This window comes from Zootoca vivipara, chromosome 7 (genome assembly GCF_963506605.1).
Source record: "Zootoca vivipara chromosome 7, rZooViv1.1, whole genome shotgun sequence".
In the NCBI taxonomy this organism is placed as follows: Eukaryota; Metazoa; Chordata; class Lepidosauria; order Squamata; family Lacertidae; genus Zootoca; species Zootoca vivipara.
The window spans coordinates 21900188-21917723 of NC_083282.1; the positions used below are offsets into that span (position 1 = coordinate 21900188).

At 41.8% G+C, this 17536-nt stretch overlaps 1 protein-coding gene across 5 annotated transcripts in view; it reads right to left on the reverse strand.

Moving 5' to 3' along the window:
• The window catches only part of DPYD (dihydropyrimidine dehydrogenase), a 504044-nt gene that overhangs the window by 18121 nt on the left and 468387 nt on the right, over window positions 1-17536 (reverse strand). For all 5 annotated transcript variants that reach the window (XM_035123777.2, XM_035123779.2, XM_035123778.2 and 2 more), the window contains one exon: window positions 352-495. In XM_035123777.2, the coding sequence (XP_034979668.2) occupies window positions 352-495 (144 nt within the window). The remainder of the gene's footprint in view (window positions 1-351; window positions 496-17536) is intronic.

Here is a 17536-nt window from a genome sequence, read left to right on the forward strand (position 1 = left end):
CCGCAAATGAAGATACACAAAACATTTTGACCATTTAAATCAGGCTGGGAAAACCGTGGCTCTTCAGATATTGCTGCACTACAATTCCCACCATCCCTGACTGCTGGACATGCTAGCTGAGGCTAAGGAGAGTTGGACATCTGCAGGGTCCCCTGTCCTTATTTAACACACACACATACATTCTGTTTTTCAAAAACTAAATACCCTCACATAAGGCTGGTGTTGCATCTCCTAAAGGCTTGTAGGATTTAGTTTCCTCCTGTCACTGTTCCAGTGCATATGACAACCATAAACCATCCACTGAACCATGACACTTTGTACAAGAGGCCCACATTCTGTGATGCTACTTACTTTCACAGCTGGGATGGGCTTTTTAGGAACAAGACGTTTTCTCTCAAGCCGGGAAACCAGGGTGGTCTGTTCCATCATGTTCACTTTGGACTCAGCTATTATCTTCTTGCGCTGCTCAAGGTAGGGGCCAAAACTAGGAAGTTTCTAAAAGAGATAGAAAGTATGCCATTACTGTTGTTTAGAAAACAGTGGCCCCAGTGAGAGCGAATGACTTCACCCCACATTTGACAGACATGATCAATGAATTAAATGCTGAATCTATCTTTTTTGCCCTTCTCCCATGCTTCAGGGAGCTATCCACCTTCTTCATTTTAAAAGTGCCACATGCATATTCATCCAATTAAAACATATATCCATCAATCTATGAAAACTTGTTTAAAGAAGATTTTTTTTAATAGTAAAAATTGTGCTAGGCTGTGTGTGCATTTATATCCTTTTGGTTCTTAGCCAGTTGGCCACAATTTCCCCAAGAAAATTTTTGATAGGAGTTTTAGTGGCATGATGCAAAACAAATAAACCAATCAACCATGGATAAAGACGGCAATGTATGGACAACAAGAAAAATTGGAAAGTTTGGTAGTGGGACAATCAGTCCCTCAGTTACTGCATTTCTTTGGGGTATGTATCACTAGGGTCCTGCTATATAAAAATACACATCACTCATTAAAATAAATGAAATTCACTCTATGTTTATTATTATGGTGCAGGGAATATTATGCACTAAAGATTCATAGAATTTGGGTGAGACACCTCCATTTGCTTAATGCTTTACATCAGTTTCCCCTTACAGCTAATGGATTTGCTAGCTAACTTTATAAAGCATGCTCTGAGATTATTTTGACATGGTGCTTAAAGGGATATTGGATCAGTTACTATAATGGCAGCCAGTTCCAAGCAAACTCTGGAAAGTGCTAATTTTATTCATTTCACTATTTGACCTCATTGAGCTTCTTAATCTTTAGCCTCTGGGCTTCTTTCATATAATGCAGCAAAGGGAAAGAATACTAAGCTCCAAAATACTCTACTTCCAGCCAGAAACCTATAAACGCCAGCTCCAATTTCTAAGCACACCAGTACCTACAAATAATGACTCTGCACCACCAATCCATTAAAGTTCCCTGCAACCCATGAAGGTCATTGTGATCTTCCACCTAGGAAGAAGGACCATAACTCATGACAAAGCATCTGCTTTGCATGTAGAAGTGAAGTGAATTAAAAATCCAAACATTATATCATATCACCCCTTAACCTTCTCTTCTCCAGGCTAAACATACCCAGCTCCCTAAGCCGTTCCTCATAAGGCATCGTTTCCAGGCCTTTGACCATTTTGGTTGCCCTCTTCTGGACACGTTCCAGCTTGTCAATATCCTTTTTGAACTGTGGTGCCCAGAACTGGACACAGTACTCCAGGTGAGGTCTGACCAGAGCAGAATACAGTGGTACTATTACTTCCCTTGATCTAGATGCTATACTCCTAGTGATGCAGCCCAGAATTGCATTGGCTTTTTTAGCTGCTGCATCACACTGCTGACTCATGTCAAGTTTGTGGTCTACCAAGACTCCTAGATCCTTTTCACATGTACTGCTCTCAAGCCAGGTGTCTCCCATCCTGTATTTGTGCCTTTCATTTTTTTTTGCCCAAGTGTAGTACTTTACATTTCTCCTTGTTAAAATTCATCTTGTTTGCTTTGGCCCAGTTGTCTAATCTGTTAAGGTCATTTTGAAATGTGATCCTGTGAGTGTGAGAAATGTAAGGTACTCTGTATTCTGCTCTGGTCAGACCTCACCTGGAGTACTGTGTCCAGTTCTGGGCACCACAGTTCAAGAAGGATACTGACAAGCTGGAACGTGTCCAGAAGAGGGCAACCAAAATGGTCAAAGGCCTGGAAACGATGCCTTATGACAGCCATGTTCAAATATATGAAAGGATGTCATATGGAGGAGGGAGAAAGATTATTTTCTGCTGCTCCAGAGAAGCGGACATGGAGCAATGGATTCAAACTTCAAGAAAGAAGATTCCACCTAAACATTAGGAAGAACTTCCTGACAGTAAGAGCTGTTCGGCAGTGGAATTTGCTACCAAGGAGTGTGGTGGAGTCTCCTTCTTTGGAGGTCTTTAAGCAGAGGCTTGACAGGCATATGTCAAGAATGCTTTGATGGTGATTCCTGCTTGGCAGGGGGTTGGACTGGATGGCCCTTGTGGTCTCTTCCAACTCTATGATTCTATGATTCTAGAATCGTAGACTGTCCCCGGGACAGGTGAGGGTGCTGATCCCTTATTTTCAAATCCAAAACTCGGCAGCTATGTCTTTAAATGGGACGAGCTGCATCCTGGTGGAGCTGTCCATTCAGTACTTCACCTAAGCGCTTCTTCAGATTGCAAGAGGAAGGGAGGGAAACACACATTGTCCCTCACTTGAAGCATCAATATGTCTTGGGCGGCCTGGGAAGATGACCCAGTGCGGGATCCTGATGATTGGGTGTGAATAGAACTGGCAGTCTGACCCTGATGTAGACAGTACAGATCAGAGGAATTTGTAGGATGGCAAAGTACCCCAGTGTGAAATGTGGCAGAACTCCCTGTCCCTTTGGTTTCAAGCGTCACAGTGCAGGGCTTTTCTCTTGCTTCCCCTTTTTTATCCAAAAGTAAATCTCTGGCACTCAGCTTCCAAAAGCAACCTTGTAACTGATGAAGTGTACAAATCTCCTGCAACCATGTGGTTTTTGTTTCAGTATTTCTCCAGGGATTCATCATTGATGAATTTGTTCTCACTGGATAAGCTAAATCCTACTCATTTAAAGATAACAGTATCTACCAGTAGAACTGTTTCTATCTAGATATAAAAAGCATTAGACTGCCAATAGAGAACTGACAACATAATGAATCAACAATGAAACCTTAAGCCAGCAAAGCTTTAAGGTGAATAAGCCTGTTTCGATTATAATTTATTCACAGATCAATCTAAAGCCAATTGAGCATATTATGAACTAGAAAAAGAGGCTGGTTTCCTAAGAGAAGCAGGCGCCTTATATCTTCATTTTCAAATTACTGTATCTTTTTCTAATGGAAGAAACACTGGCCATGTTCGAGGAAGGAAGATAATATGACCAGCTCATACTAATTCTCTCAGATAATAATACTAGTAATTCATTACTTAATGATGAATAGATGTACCTTATCCCGACTAGATATTTGCAAAACCAATGGACTTGCAGGTATTTAGTAACCTGGCAAAACATTTCCTCTGCTTCCAAGATTACAGGACTTCAGAATGTCTCACTAACCCTTTCAGTAATCACGTGATTACCACTGCATAAAGGTAAGAGGAGGGCTGTCCTCACTGACCTTGCCATGGTGTTCTCACTGGCTCTGAGATTTTCTCAGCTGGAAATTGCCGGAACTCAGTCACCATTCTGTGAGAGCAAGGGAGGTGTTTGTGGTGAGTACCAGCACCTCTTTTTCAAGAAAAATAGCACTGGGTTTTCAAGAAAAATAGCACTGGGTTTTGTAACGATTTGGGGAAGAATTCAACACCATGTTCTTCTGATCTTTCTGTCATGATCTTTGCCAGACAAAAGGTTTCCCCTCTGCTCCCCTTACATGCTCATAATAACGCCTTAATGTTATTTTAAATGTAATGCAATTCATTAAATTTTTATACAGGCAACCCTCATTTTGTGTGGGGGTTCCATTCCAGACTCCTGCACACATAAGCCCACTGTGTGCACGCACGCACACGCACACCCCCACACCCCCATTCTGCTCCTTTCCACAATGTCTTTATGATATTTTGTGGCCGCTTCCAGGTTCGGCGCATCATTCGGATGCACCTAAATTGGGAGTTGCCTGTACTGCCTTTCATCCATAGATCTCGGGGCAGTTCACAGCGCAGAAATAGTCACATCATCATTATATGATTTCATGAAATACATGTCTTTTGCACACTTTGTTAGAACAAAGGCTCATTTCATTATTTAAAACACCACCAGTGGATTTACCAAGACTTAATTTGGACAGTTCAGTTCCTGGATCACTTATAAGGTTTTGCTTTTGTGTTCTGTTTAAAGCAGAGGTGATGAACCAGTGATATTCATGATTTGTTGGACTCAAATTCCCAGCAGCCCCGGCCAGCATGACCAATGTCTGGCAACACTCGGAGCACTACTTTTTCTCTGCCGCTATTATAAAAGCAATTCCTAAGCAAAAATAGGAGGGCTCTGTGCATGTGAAGCAGCCATAAGCAGTTTGACTGAACATCAGTGTTTGTGTCTTGTATTTCGATAGCAGCGCATCTGTGGGGATTCCAAAAGAAGGAGGAAGAATATTGACAAGATTAATGAAGTATCATGGGAGGGGGGAGACGTTCCTCACACATCTAATCCCCTTGTAGCTAAACAACAGGGAGTGTAGCCTTCATTCCCCTTGAGAAATTTTGCTCGTCTTTTTTTTTTTTTTTAAAAAAAAACTTTCTGCCTTCAACATTCCACGAACGTTTTGCTTGTACGGGGACCACCCAAATCTGCCTCAAAGTTTTGGCTTGGATAACATCACTCTCTGCAACATCACATCATTTGCTCATCTGTTAAAGGCAACACCATTCCTTCTTGTTTAGACTTCACTCAATGATCTTGATCTGATTTATTTGTCAGCTTTGAAACAAGAAGATTTGAGGGTTCATTCTTTGCTACAGTACAACAACATTTCATGTTCCGAAAGACCAACTGGTCTGGTCTTCTGGCTATGTAATATTCATCACACACACAAGAAAGGCGAGTTAAGCACCATACTGTGTGTTTAACCAAATGCTTGATTAGCAAGGATGCCAAAATGAATGATATACCTCTGTTGTGGGAAGCAGGGAGGTGTTGGATAGAGGCGGGGGGACAGGACACAATGAAGATTTCAACAGATTACTGTGCTACTTGGTGAACATCTGGCAGACTGTCACTTAATAGACAATAACGTCTTTTCTAAACAGAAGAGACTTGAACCCATCAGGGATTCCTTCAGTAGCATATGTGCTTAACTTAGGCTATAATCCTACACACACTTGCTTGGGGGTAAATCCCATGGAAACCAGCAGGGCTTACTCCTGAGTAAGACATGCCTACACTTCCACTGCACAACATCTGCTTTGTGCTCTTTCCATAGATTATCATATTCATGACACTTTGAAGTGAAAACCGTTTTACTGTCTCACTCTACCCACTCTACTTGCTTTCAGTTTTTTGGGCATGTATGAGGAAGGCCTCCCTGGCCATTTTGGGGAAAGATAAGGTGGCGCTGTGGGTTAAACTACAGAGTCTAGGACTTGCTGATCAGAAGGTCGGCGGTTCGAATCCCTGCAACGGGGTGAGCTCCCGTTGTTCAGTCCCAGCTCCTGCCAACCTAGCAGTTCGAAAGCATGTCAAAGTGCAAGTAGATAAATAGGGACCGCTCCGGCAGGAAGGTAAACGGCGTTTCCGTGCGCTGCTCTGGTTCTCCAGAAGCAGCTTTGTCATGCTGGCCACATGACCCGGAAGCTGTCTGCGGACAAAACGCCGGCTCCCTTGGCCTATAGAGTGAGATGAGCACCGCAACCCCAGAGTCGGACACGACTGGATCTGATGGTCAGGGGCCCCTTTACCTTTACCTTTATTCTGACAGCTTAGAAGACTAAAGTTGTAACAAAGACGACAGCAGACTGCCTATTAAGAAACAGAGCAACAAAACGTAGCTGCTTCCTGCTCACCTTAATAAATATGGCAGGGGGACTCTATGCTTCTGTACTAGCAAAGTGTGTGCAGATAACACTGTGGGTCATTCTTGGGGTGTTTTCACAAGCAAGCTTACAATTTTGTTTTGCATACTGTACATTAAGCCAGATGAAAAAGTGGCACTGCATATAAAATATACAACTGAGAAATGGCCACTGTCCATTTTCTTTTTCACATTTAACAGAGTTCAGAAACTGTTGGCAGGTCGTGATTCCAAAGAGGACACACCTGATGTGATCTGCCCAGAAGCATGTGGAGATCAGAGTATGAGAATCTATGCACTGCTGGAGTCCTGGTCTCTTAGAAAATGGCACACAAGGTGGTCTGAGGGTTATCTGTCGGTCTTCTCTAATAAGCGATTCCTGCCCCCTAGGAGCAGCTAGCTAGTGCACATGGGTCTTGCTGCTACGCACTATAAAATGAGTGTAGGAAGTTCTGCTGGGAGAGATGTGTATTGATGACACATGCTCTCGGGGTTCTTTTTACACATTTTACTTACTTTGCAGACTCCAAGGGGGAACTGATCACAAAAGACATAAAATGCACCCAAAATATATATGTGACAGGATGTAATTAAGACCCGTTGCTCCCAGCAAGACTTGCTACGCCAATTTTTGGTGACTGAAATTACTTTTTAAAAGCAACAAAAATGACAGACCAGCAGCCCTCAGAGCACCTCAGAATCGCTCACAAGCCCACCCACCTTTTTATTATTTCTGTGTGTAGCTTTTCAAGGATATGATCATTAAAAACCCAGCATGGAAATGAGATGGAAGAAACTTTAGCCTGACATAGATTTTTGTCCTTGAGTCAATCTCTACTTTTCACATGCTGCAAACACGTGCACAATGATGGGTGGCGTGGGAAGGGTGGGGACTTTGTCTGAACCCCCTCCGATAAGGGTAGTTTTTCGAAGCAGATTACCTGGCCAAGGAAGCCTTGAATTTATTCAGGCTGGCATCCCTCACAGCAACTCTCCTTCTAGCTAATACAGACAGATAAATCAAGGACACTGTTTCCCCCACCCCCGTTCTATGTCTGTTTCCTATAACCTGCACCAGCCACTCAAAGCCCTACCTTCTAGCTGCCTCAAGCTGTTTTCTTTGGCAAGGAAAAGCCTGTTGCCGACACAGCGAGAGTTAATTTATTGAAGGGTTTACCATTCCCTTTGGTTCTGATCCCAAGTTATAAAGAAAATAATTTAGTTTTGTGAAGTGTCCTTCATGCTCGGTGCTCACCAAAACCCTTTATATTACAGCAATGATTTAAATTCTTGTAAAGGAAAAAGACAAAACAGCACTGCTGGCCAACTTACGGAATCGTGAAAACAATTAATTTTGCCAAGCAATAAAAGTTCCACTTCCAAACAAAATATCAAAGCAAATGGAAGTAGAACTACAACTTTCATTTTACTGTAGTTTGCCTTCTGCCAATGAGGTGTCCCATTCAGATTCTGAAAAGTGTATTTTTCCCCCTATACCGCTTTATATTTTTAATAAAAATCTCAAAGTGGTTTACAGCATATTAAATCAATCAATCTATAAAACAATAGCCGGGCAATGTTCCTCCAGCCTCATGGGGAGCCTCTTCAGTAGGGCTGGTGTGTGTTGCCCCGTCCCCTAGACCAGGTGGAAAGGGTCTTGCAGGGAGTGGCCTTCACCAACACAGCTGGGCGATGTTCCTCCGGCCTCATGAGGAGCCTTTTAAGCAAAGCTTCACCAGAGAGAGTTTTAGCTTCTTGGGTTCTTCAAGCCCTGAGGAGCAGAGTGCCCTACAGGGTCCTACTGAAATTAGCCTGGATGGGGCAAACCTAGGGAAGATTCCAGGTGAGCACCTCCAAGTTCTCCTGTATCACTGGTCTTTGGCTATAAGGCACAAGTGGAATAGCAGCTGATGTTCACACTACCAGGGGAATAGGAAGATGGAAAGCGGTCTTCTACTGAGTCAGACCACTGGTCCTTCTAGCTTGGTATTGTCTATGGCAGGCATTCCCAAACTGTGGCCCTCCAGATGTTTTGGCCTACAACTCCCATGATCCCTAGCTAACAGGACCAGTGGTCGGGCAAGATGGGAACTGTAGTCCAAAACATCTGGAGGGCCAAAGTTTGGAGGTGCCTGGTCTATGATGACTGGTGGTCGTTCTCCAGGGTTTTCCTTCAGCCCTAACCTGGAGATACTGGGGAGTGAACCTGGGACCTCCTTCATGCAAAGCAGACACCCCACAACTAAGCCATGGCCTTTCCTATTGTGAATAGCTGACATTGAAAGGGGTGTGTGATTCTGTGGCGTAAGAATAAAGCTGCCTTTCCCTCATGCCATGTCTCCAATCCAGCGCAGCCCTCTCCCACCACAGTTCCTCAAGTGATCTGATAAGAATCTCATGGGGGAAACAGGAGAGAATGATAGTTGCTAGAGATCTAGCATAGTTGGCCAATTGATACACTGACATTTTGGGGATGGGGCTATGAAGGAGTATCCCTTTGGTCTACATCGATAAGTCGCCTAACTTAGGCTTTGAAAAGCACCACTTAGGAACTGAGGATTCTGTAGGTTGACATTTTCTTGAAATTTACACTTTAATGTAAAAAACAAAACAAAATCAGAATCTAATCTCAAATGTATGCATTTCAGATCTAGAAAACAAAACCACTCTCCTTCTGGCCTGGCCTTATAAATGTCTACTTAGGGTATTTTCTTATACTGAGGTCACCAAAAGGTTCTTTGGTACACAAAAATGCCAAGCATTTCTCATAATGGGTTTCTCCTCTTTCTTTTATATTAGTTTGTTAGTGCACAAGTGACAGTTTCTGGTACCCGAAGCAGCTTTTATAAAGATTAAAAATATGTGATAATACAATGCTTAGATGCTCTGAGACACATGTTTTATATCTTGAACTACTCTAAAGGGGAAATATCAACTTCTAGCAAGCACTGGTGATTTAGCACAGTGTGCAATTGAGGTACGTGCATACTTTGTGTAAGCACACAGATTATATATGGGTATGGAAAAGCCAAAGGAAGATTCAATTGCATTTTTGTTTCTCCCCCATGTGGAATTCTTTTGTTTTTTTCCAAAAAAGGGAGAGAAAAAATAGCATGTGCCTTGCATATATTAGGTTCTGAGCTGCATTGTAAATAGGAAATCTCTCTGATAAATCTAGAAGTAAACTCCCCCTTCTGCTGGATCACATAACTCTCCTTGTGTTATACTAATAGATTACATAAATGCAAACCATTGCTAATAATTCCTAAATAAACCTTCTCCCACTTCAGATTCACTGTAATCCATCTCTTATGTCAGATGAACTGTGGTACTTATCCTCCTTACTGCAAAGGCTATAATGCGGCTCCTTATTCATCTCTCATACGCAGTAATCCCTCCACCTCAACTTTGCAGATTTCTAATTTAAATGTAAAATATTCATGGCAGACAAAGGAGCCCTAGTCTAAACAACAGCTCTTATAGCTAATACAAAGGATTCTGACATTGTCTTTACCTAATCTTTTTAATAAAATAAAAAACCCACAGGCTACATAGTGATTTTATTCGTCACAATGATTATCTGCATTTTCTGCAGAAATACAGGCTTTAATAACAGCAATTAGGCATAATCTTGAAGCTACTATAAAGGTAAAACAGTCTTCCAGATTTTTTTTAAAAAAATCTTGTTTTATTCTGCAAGTCCATATGCTGCCTTGAGTACTACTGCTTTTTTCTTCTTCCATGATATTAAAATGTATGGCATTCACAGCCACAATGTGGGGCATTGGCCACTGTTTTATGGCTTTATAGGAGGATTAGACATATTAATGGAGAAAAAAAGGGCTATCATATGCTTAACTCAACCAAACCTTCCTGTTCTGAGGCAAGAAGCCTTTGAATTCCAGTTGCTGGAGGTGAGAGGCAACTGGGTAGGGGGGCTTCCTCCATGGCCTGCATATGGATTTCTGGAAGCATCTAGCTCAGGCATCCCCAAACTTTGGCCCTCCAGATGTTTTGGACTACAATTCCCATCTTCCCCGACCACTGGTCCTGCTGGCTAGGGATCATGGGAGTTGTAGGCCAAAACATCTGGAGGGCTGCAGTTTGGGGATGCCTGATCTAGCTGGTTACTGTTGAAAACAGAAAGCTGGACTAGATGCACCTTTGATTTCATCCAACAGGGCTATATTTTATGCATCCAAATTTGGGATGAGGAACCTGAAACCCCCTAGACGTTGTTGGATTCCAAATCCCACCAGCCCCAGCCATCACCTCCAATGGTCAGAGTTGTGGTTGAGCAACATTTGGAGCACCACAGGTACCCTATACAGATACAGTACACAATTGTTTTAGTCGTTTAGTTGTGTCCGGCTCTTCGTGACCCCATGGACCAGAGCACGCCAGGCACTCCTGTCTTCCACTGCCTCCTGCCTTGGTCATGAAATCTTACAGTGGTGCCACATGGGAATGGAATCATTCCCCGCCCCCAACCTTCTGAAACCGAGTAATTTAAATTTGTTTGTAAGAATAGGGCACATGCATTATCCCACTTTTATGGGAGTACTGAAGAGCTCATTGCAAATCAGAAAAATGCATCCCTATGCAGCAATTTGCAAGGAATAAGAGGAGCGTAACTCTATATTCAAAGAGCAAATGGATAGGGTTATGGTTGAGCAGGGACCTGAGCTAATGCATTGCTGACTTCAGCCTTCCCAACTGCAGAGGATTATGAATTATTACAGTAGCTAATGAAAATATATTTATTGTTTTTGATTTATTTCAACAACCCTAAGTCCACGAGGCAAACAATGTTACTAAACAAGTAACAGGCACCAAGGAAGTGTCATAGGGGAGAACAACACTATCTCTTGGGTGTGAAAGGCCAAAGCTCTTTCGGGTCAAAAATCAACATCTTGAACTGAGCCCAGAAATAAACTCTGGAACAGAGGTCTAAAGTCCTCTGGTGGCCCATCCATCTAAGGAAACACACACACACACACACACACACACACACACACACACACACACACATATATATATATATATATATATTCTGAATATAGCAGCTTTTGCTAAACGATTCATTCATTCAGTCATTTTATTCATATCCCACTTTTCTCCAAGGAACTCAAGTGGTATACATAGCCCCTCCTCCCAATTGTATCCCCACAACAACCCTGTGAAGTAGGATAGGTTTGGAAGTAGGTTAGGTTTGGAGACAGTGACTGGCCCCAGGTCATCCTGTGAGTTTAGTGGTTAGGTGGGGATTTGAACCCATGCCCCCACACTTCTAGTGCAACACTTTAAAAACTATGCCACAGTGGCTCTACTGAACTGTGGTATCCGATTCTGAGTCGATTGTCCTTTGCCAACCAGCCTTTTAAAAAAAATCAAAATAAAATAAAATTAGAGTCAGCATGGATGCCGTTACTCAGAAGGCTAGAATACTGAGACTCAGCTCCTTCTGCAGCCCCATAAAGCTGCATGGAATATGCAAAGCAAAGGGAGAGAAGAAAGCAGTATTAGTGGGATCGCGCAGCATTTCCAGTTGAGTAATGAATGATAACCACACCGATTCTGCGTATTCACCCAGTATCAGTAGTTTAGATGGACACACACCTGGGAATTTTAACCTAACACCATCTTGCGATGAATTCCACTTAACGGGAACAAGTAATTAATCTGGGTAATTAATCTGGGACGACCCAACCAGCTTTTGCTCGCAGTTCATGCTGTGCTTGCTAAGTCTCTAGAACTTTCATTAAGTTTTAAATATTTTAGATGCACATCTAGAGACAACTCAAAATCATTAAAATATGATAAATCACCACAGCATTATAAATCATTATAAAGATTATACAAATCCATGTCACGAATACAATAATAATGGTCCTGGCACCTAAATGAGAGTAAAATGTTCCTTCCCTGTAGCAATAGTGAAATGTCAAGGCCCAGCTTTCAACGTGATAAAACGATACTATATAATACGTAGGACAGATAGATAAAAGAAAGATGCATTATAATAAAGTTTCTTTATTTCCTCAAATAATGAAATGTCTCCCTTATCTAACAATCACTAACTAGAACCATCACGATTTTCCCAAGGAAAAATGAGCTTACGCTATTCATGCATTTTCAAAGAGCTTACACTATTCATGCATGTTGTGGGCAGTGAACTCCGGGGAGGAAGGGCATGGATTTGGCAGTGGCAATGGCAGCAGTGGTGTTGGCAGTGAAACCAGCAGCACCAGCCATTTAAGTTCTTCCCCCAACAAATGCACGCCTACCAGCACAGTTGCAGGCAGGAGGAATTTGCTTGCAATTGGGCAGATTTCTTACCCAGGGAAACTTCTGTCACGTCTGCTATTTTGATATCAGTTGCACACAAAACACATGGGTTGGAATTCAACACAGCACAAAGCAGATTGTTCCACCCAGGCAAGTATTTCTGCTTGCCCAACAGAATACCACCACCACCCCCTTTTCAAGCTACCACTAGTGGAAATGTAAGGGCTGCATTTGAGGGGAAACCACTGCAGCTATCCTTCTGAAAAATTAGCAAGATCAGTGACAACAGAGAAGGGGCAATGGCTGCAAATTTCATCCACTTCTGCTCGCTAAGTTATAGACAATTCCTTAAGCTAATATTCCCTACCAATAAACCCTACATGTCTTCACCTGTGATTTGGCAGCCTTAATCCACTGTAGAGAGGTTGGCCTGCCTGAATATGCCATTTGCTTCTTCTAAAAGGGGGAAACGTTATAGTCCTTTTTTATTCCCCATAATAGTGAATGCAGAAAAGCAAAGATCAATTCCTAAAATGAATTTGGACCCTGAGCCAAATTGCACAGCCTCCAAGTGCTTCAAACTGAATCTTCTGTTCTGAAGCACTGAACCCAGATCCAAACTGAACCCCTACTATGAACATTTTTCCAGTGAATAAAACCCGTACGTGGCCAGATATTGGACTATATAAAAAGTTACAGACTGATTGTGTGAGATTTTTTTTAAAAAAAAAACCAGTTGAAAAGTTTTATGTCACTTACTCTCAAATTTTGCCAAAATTTTAATCCTGTGAGTTGCTACTATGATTTCAACTCCTATATTTAGAACTAAGCATATATTTGGATGAATCCTAGAGCAGTGTCTTTGAATTTAACTGCAAATTAGCATAGAGTAGCCCACCTGTCTATCTTCACCTGGAGAGAAAATGAGATTTTTGCTACAGTGGAAGCTCTGCTTAAAATGACCGTCTCATCTTCATCTTGACTGCACTCAAATAGCTTCCAAATAATATATTTCAGATGAGCGATTGCAGAGATCCTGCAGTGCTTGTATATTCAGAAGCATAATGCTTCATACCAAGTATTCATTGAAAATGCAGGAAATGTATTTTTTATTTTATGTCTGGACTTAATTTTTCTTTCTGAAGTGATGAATGATACTTAAAAATGCTTATTAAAAACAAAGGAATCCCCAACAAGGGGGAAAGCAAATCCAAATCCACAGGCGAGCTATCTCTACAATTAGCACCGGGAAAAGTTGTCATAAAATAGAAAGGAAGCTTTTGAGTTTTCTGGAACCCTTCGTCAGGTGGGCTGTTACACAAAGAAGTGAGTGCTGAGGATAAGGAAAGATAAGGAACTGAAGAAAACATTTGCTTTATGTTCTAGTTATAAGATCCGCAAAAGGCAGGGCTGGAATATTTGTGTCCCTCCAAATGTTGTTGGACTACAATTCCCATCAGCCTCAGCCAGCATTGTCAATGGTCAGGAATGATGGGAGTGGTAGTCCAACAGCAGTCCATGGTCCCCAGGCTCTTCATCCCTGGCATAGGTTCTGGCTAAGTTCTGGACTTTCAAAAAATGGGGGTGGATCAGCCATGCCTTTTCTGTCTTAGAACCCCAGAGAGCACCTTGAGATCTGCAGCGTCAGGCAGAGACTAATCTAATTAAGTCTGCAGTGTTCATCTTGAGACTGAACATGAATGCATAAATGTAATATGCCTACAATATTAAACAATTTTGGGGTTCTTTTTTTACACCCCCATTGTTCTCCCTACCTGTATTGCATAACAGGAAATTTGACGAATATAGTTCCGGTTGTTTCTGATACAAGTGTCGCCAAATTTCTGAAAGGTTTCACTTAGCATCTCTTTTTATAGGTTGGACAGCGATTGGACAGTGGTTTTTATGTTTAATTATGGTCCTGCATCACCACTGTATTTGTCACAGGGCTTTTGTTTTCTCTTTCATGAATTCTAAGGAACCCTGTACATTTTTTCAGTATCCTGTACACATAAGGTTTATTATCAGAACTCAGGCATGGGGACTAGAAGTCTAGCTAAGCAAGAACATTTTTCAGCCCTTAATAAAACATTTGCAGACTGGGGTCATGAAAGCTTTCAGTTGAAATACAATTCCTGAGAGTTTGCCCTGCATCTCAAACAGTGCTTGGGAAGTTCTAGTTCAGGGGTCAGCAAACTTTCACTGCTGTAAAACATTCTTGTTGGATGAGAGTGAATCTTACCAGCAGGGAAGATAAGGAAATGCCTCACATTCTTTCCTTTAGATTTACTGGCAACCGTGATTAAGCGACTAAGTATTCTAGGCAACATCAACACCTCTCTAACTGCCTAACAAGACCAAAAATGTTGCCTCCATGTTTTGCTTACTAACTTTGTTTACAGATGTCTGATTAAATTATTATTCTTTTTTTAATGAAAGCTTCTAAATTTTTTCGGGGGGGGGGGGTTGTAGTTGGTGAAGGAATGAAGCTGAAGCTGAACTAGCAATTAGTCAAAATTCTAAGCCAGAATGAACTTAGTTCACTCAGCAATCATGAAAACAACTTTCATGTGTCATTCAGAGATTTTTGAACTAGACCAGTGAATGTTGTTCAGCTGATTTCAAGCACTGATTTCAACCAACCTCACCTCAGGGTTACTATGAGGTCAACAAGGGAAACATCTAATAGAAAGATAGGTAGCCTTTCTACCAAAACTCTGTCATACTTATTGCGAGAGAGCCATAGAAAAAGCATGGCCTAAGGCAGGCATCCCCAAACTCAGCCCTCCAGATGTTTTGGGACTACGACTCCCATCATCCCTAACTAACTCCCATCTACGACTCCCATCATCCCTAACTAACAGGACCAATGGTCAGGGATGATGGGAATTGTAGTCCCAAAACATCTGGAGGGCTGAGTTTGGGGATGCCTGGCCTAAGGCATCAGACATGTTGTCTGCAGAGGTAAGAAGTGGTGGAACAAGGTCACCTCATCTCCAAATTTGGAACCATGTAGCTGGGTGAACTGGGTGAACTTAGCAAGAAACTTGGACTTGCAAATTTCAGGAATATTATCAAACTTGCATTGAGGACAATGCTTAGAAACAATCATGCTAAAACGCCTTTTTTTTATACAAGAGAGACAATGGCCAAACTTTTTGTCATAAATTTAACTAGGGCCAGATGAACTTTCCTCAGGTTTTGGATCTGGTCCACAGGCCACCATTTGACCTTTAAACACAGGAATAATTTTCCTTAGATATTTCAACTGGATTTGCTGGTCGTGTCTCAATCTCCTATTCTAATGGGTCTGAACACTTGGCCATTGTACCTCATACCAACTTCCTAACAGAAGGTGGTAAATAAGAGAAATAATAAATCCTTCATTATAAATGCAGACTGAGCAGAGCTAAAAGGAAAATCAATGTTGCAATTTTAATTTACCACTTCATTGTGTAAATTTATATGCAAGCCTTGTGCAATAAAGTTTTCTCTGGCATATTAACAAATTCTTGTCAAGCAGAAATTCTGCATTTTCATTTTGCATTCTTTTCCACACTGAAGAAAGGGCCCCGTTTTTTTCTTAACTTTGTCCAAAAAACATAGGCTCCAAGCAAGACAAACTAAACATATTGTCATTGGTTTATCTGAGAGCTATCAATTCTACGAGCCATTGTGGTAAGGACATTATTTAAACAAGAGTCCATCAAATGCAGAACATCACAGCTGATGTTTTATTGCTTCCATAAAAGCCATCTTGGCTTGAGTATACAAGGACCAGCACAAACACAAACTTCAACACAGCTGCCTAGCCAAACCTACTTAAAAATGTATTGTTTTCGACAAAGGGTAACTAAGCAAGTTTTGAACAACATCTTCTGAAATGCCACATCCAGAGAACTAGCCCAGAACACATGGCAAATAGCCAAATCTTAAGAGCTTGCAGCTTTCAAGCTGTGTATGGGGAAACCTTGGAAGCTTATGAAGGACTCCTCAATGTGAATACCAGAAGTGCTGCACATGGTTATCCAACAGATTGGCTGCCCAACCACATGCGGTGGTTGTTATATACTCAAGCCAGAATGCAGCGATCCAGTTTTCTGGATCTGTTAGCTCAAACTATGTGAGCCCGTAAGATCAGGCATCCCCAAACTGTGGCCCTCCAGATGTTTTGGCCTACAACTCCCATGATCCCTAGCTAACAGGACCAGTGGTTGGGGAAGATGGGAATTGTAGTCCAAAACAGCTGGAGGGCTGAAGTTTGGGGATGCCTGCTGTAGATCATTTTAAACCAGAAATGTTATGTCCGGACCAAGTTCCCATTAAACAATACAGGAATAAATACTTTAATTTATATAAACTGAAAAGGAATAAAATTGAATATGTATTACAAAAAGAAAATTTGGACATTATAGGTTTGCAAGAAACTCATGTAGCAATAAAACATAGAAGAGAATTGACAAATAAAAGATTAGGGATGGACTTTATAACGCTGTGGTTAAACCACTGAGCCTAGGGCTTGCTGATCAGAAGGTCGGCGGTTCGAATCCCTGTGACGGGGTGAGCTCCCGTTGCTTGGTCCCAGCTCCTGCCAACCTAGCAGTTCGAAAGCACGTCAAAATGCAAGTAGATAAATAGGAACCGCTACAGCGGGAAGGTAAACGGCGTTTCCATGTGCTGCTCTGGTTTGCCAGAAGCGGCTTTGTCATGCTGGCCACATGACCTGGAAGCTATACGCCGGCTCCATCGGCCAATAATGCGAGATGAGCGCGCAACCCCAGAGTCGGTCACGACTGGACCTAATGGTCAGGGGTCCCTTTACCTTTTTAATCTATGTAAAAGACACGACTGGGTGTATAAGACGACCCCCAACTTTTCCAGTTAAAATATGAAGTTTGGGATATATTCGCTGTATAAGAAATACGACCCGGCGTATAAGACGACCCCCCGACTTTTGAGAAGATTTTCCTGGGTTAAAAAGTAGTCTTATACGCAGGAATATTTAAAGATGAGGATGGAAGAATGATAGCTATAGAGATAACATTACAAGGCGGGGGAAAAAATTGATAATCAGAATCTACACACCAAATGATAAAATAAATGGAATTTTATAAAGAATTGGAAGAAAATTTGTTTGATTTTATGGATAAAAAATAA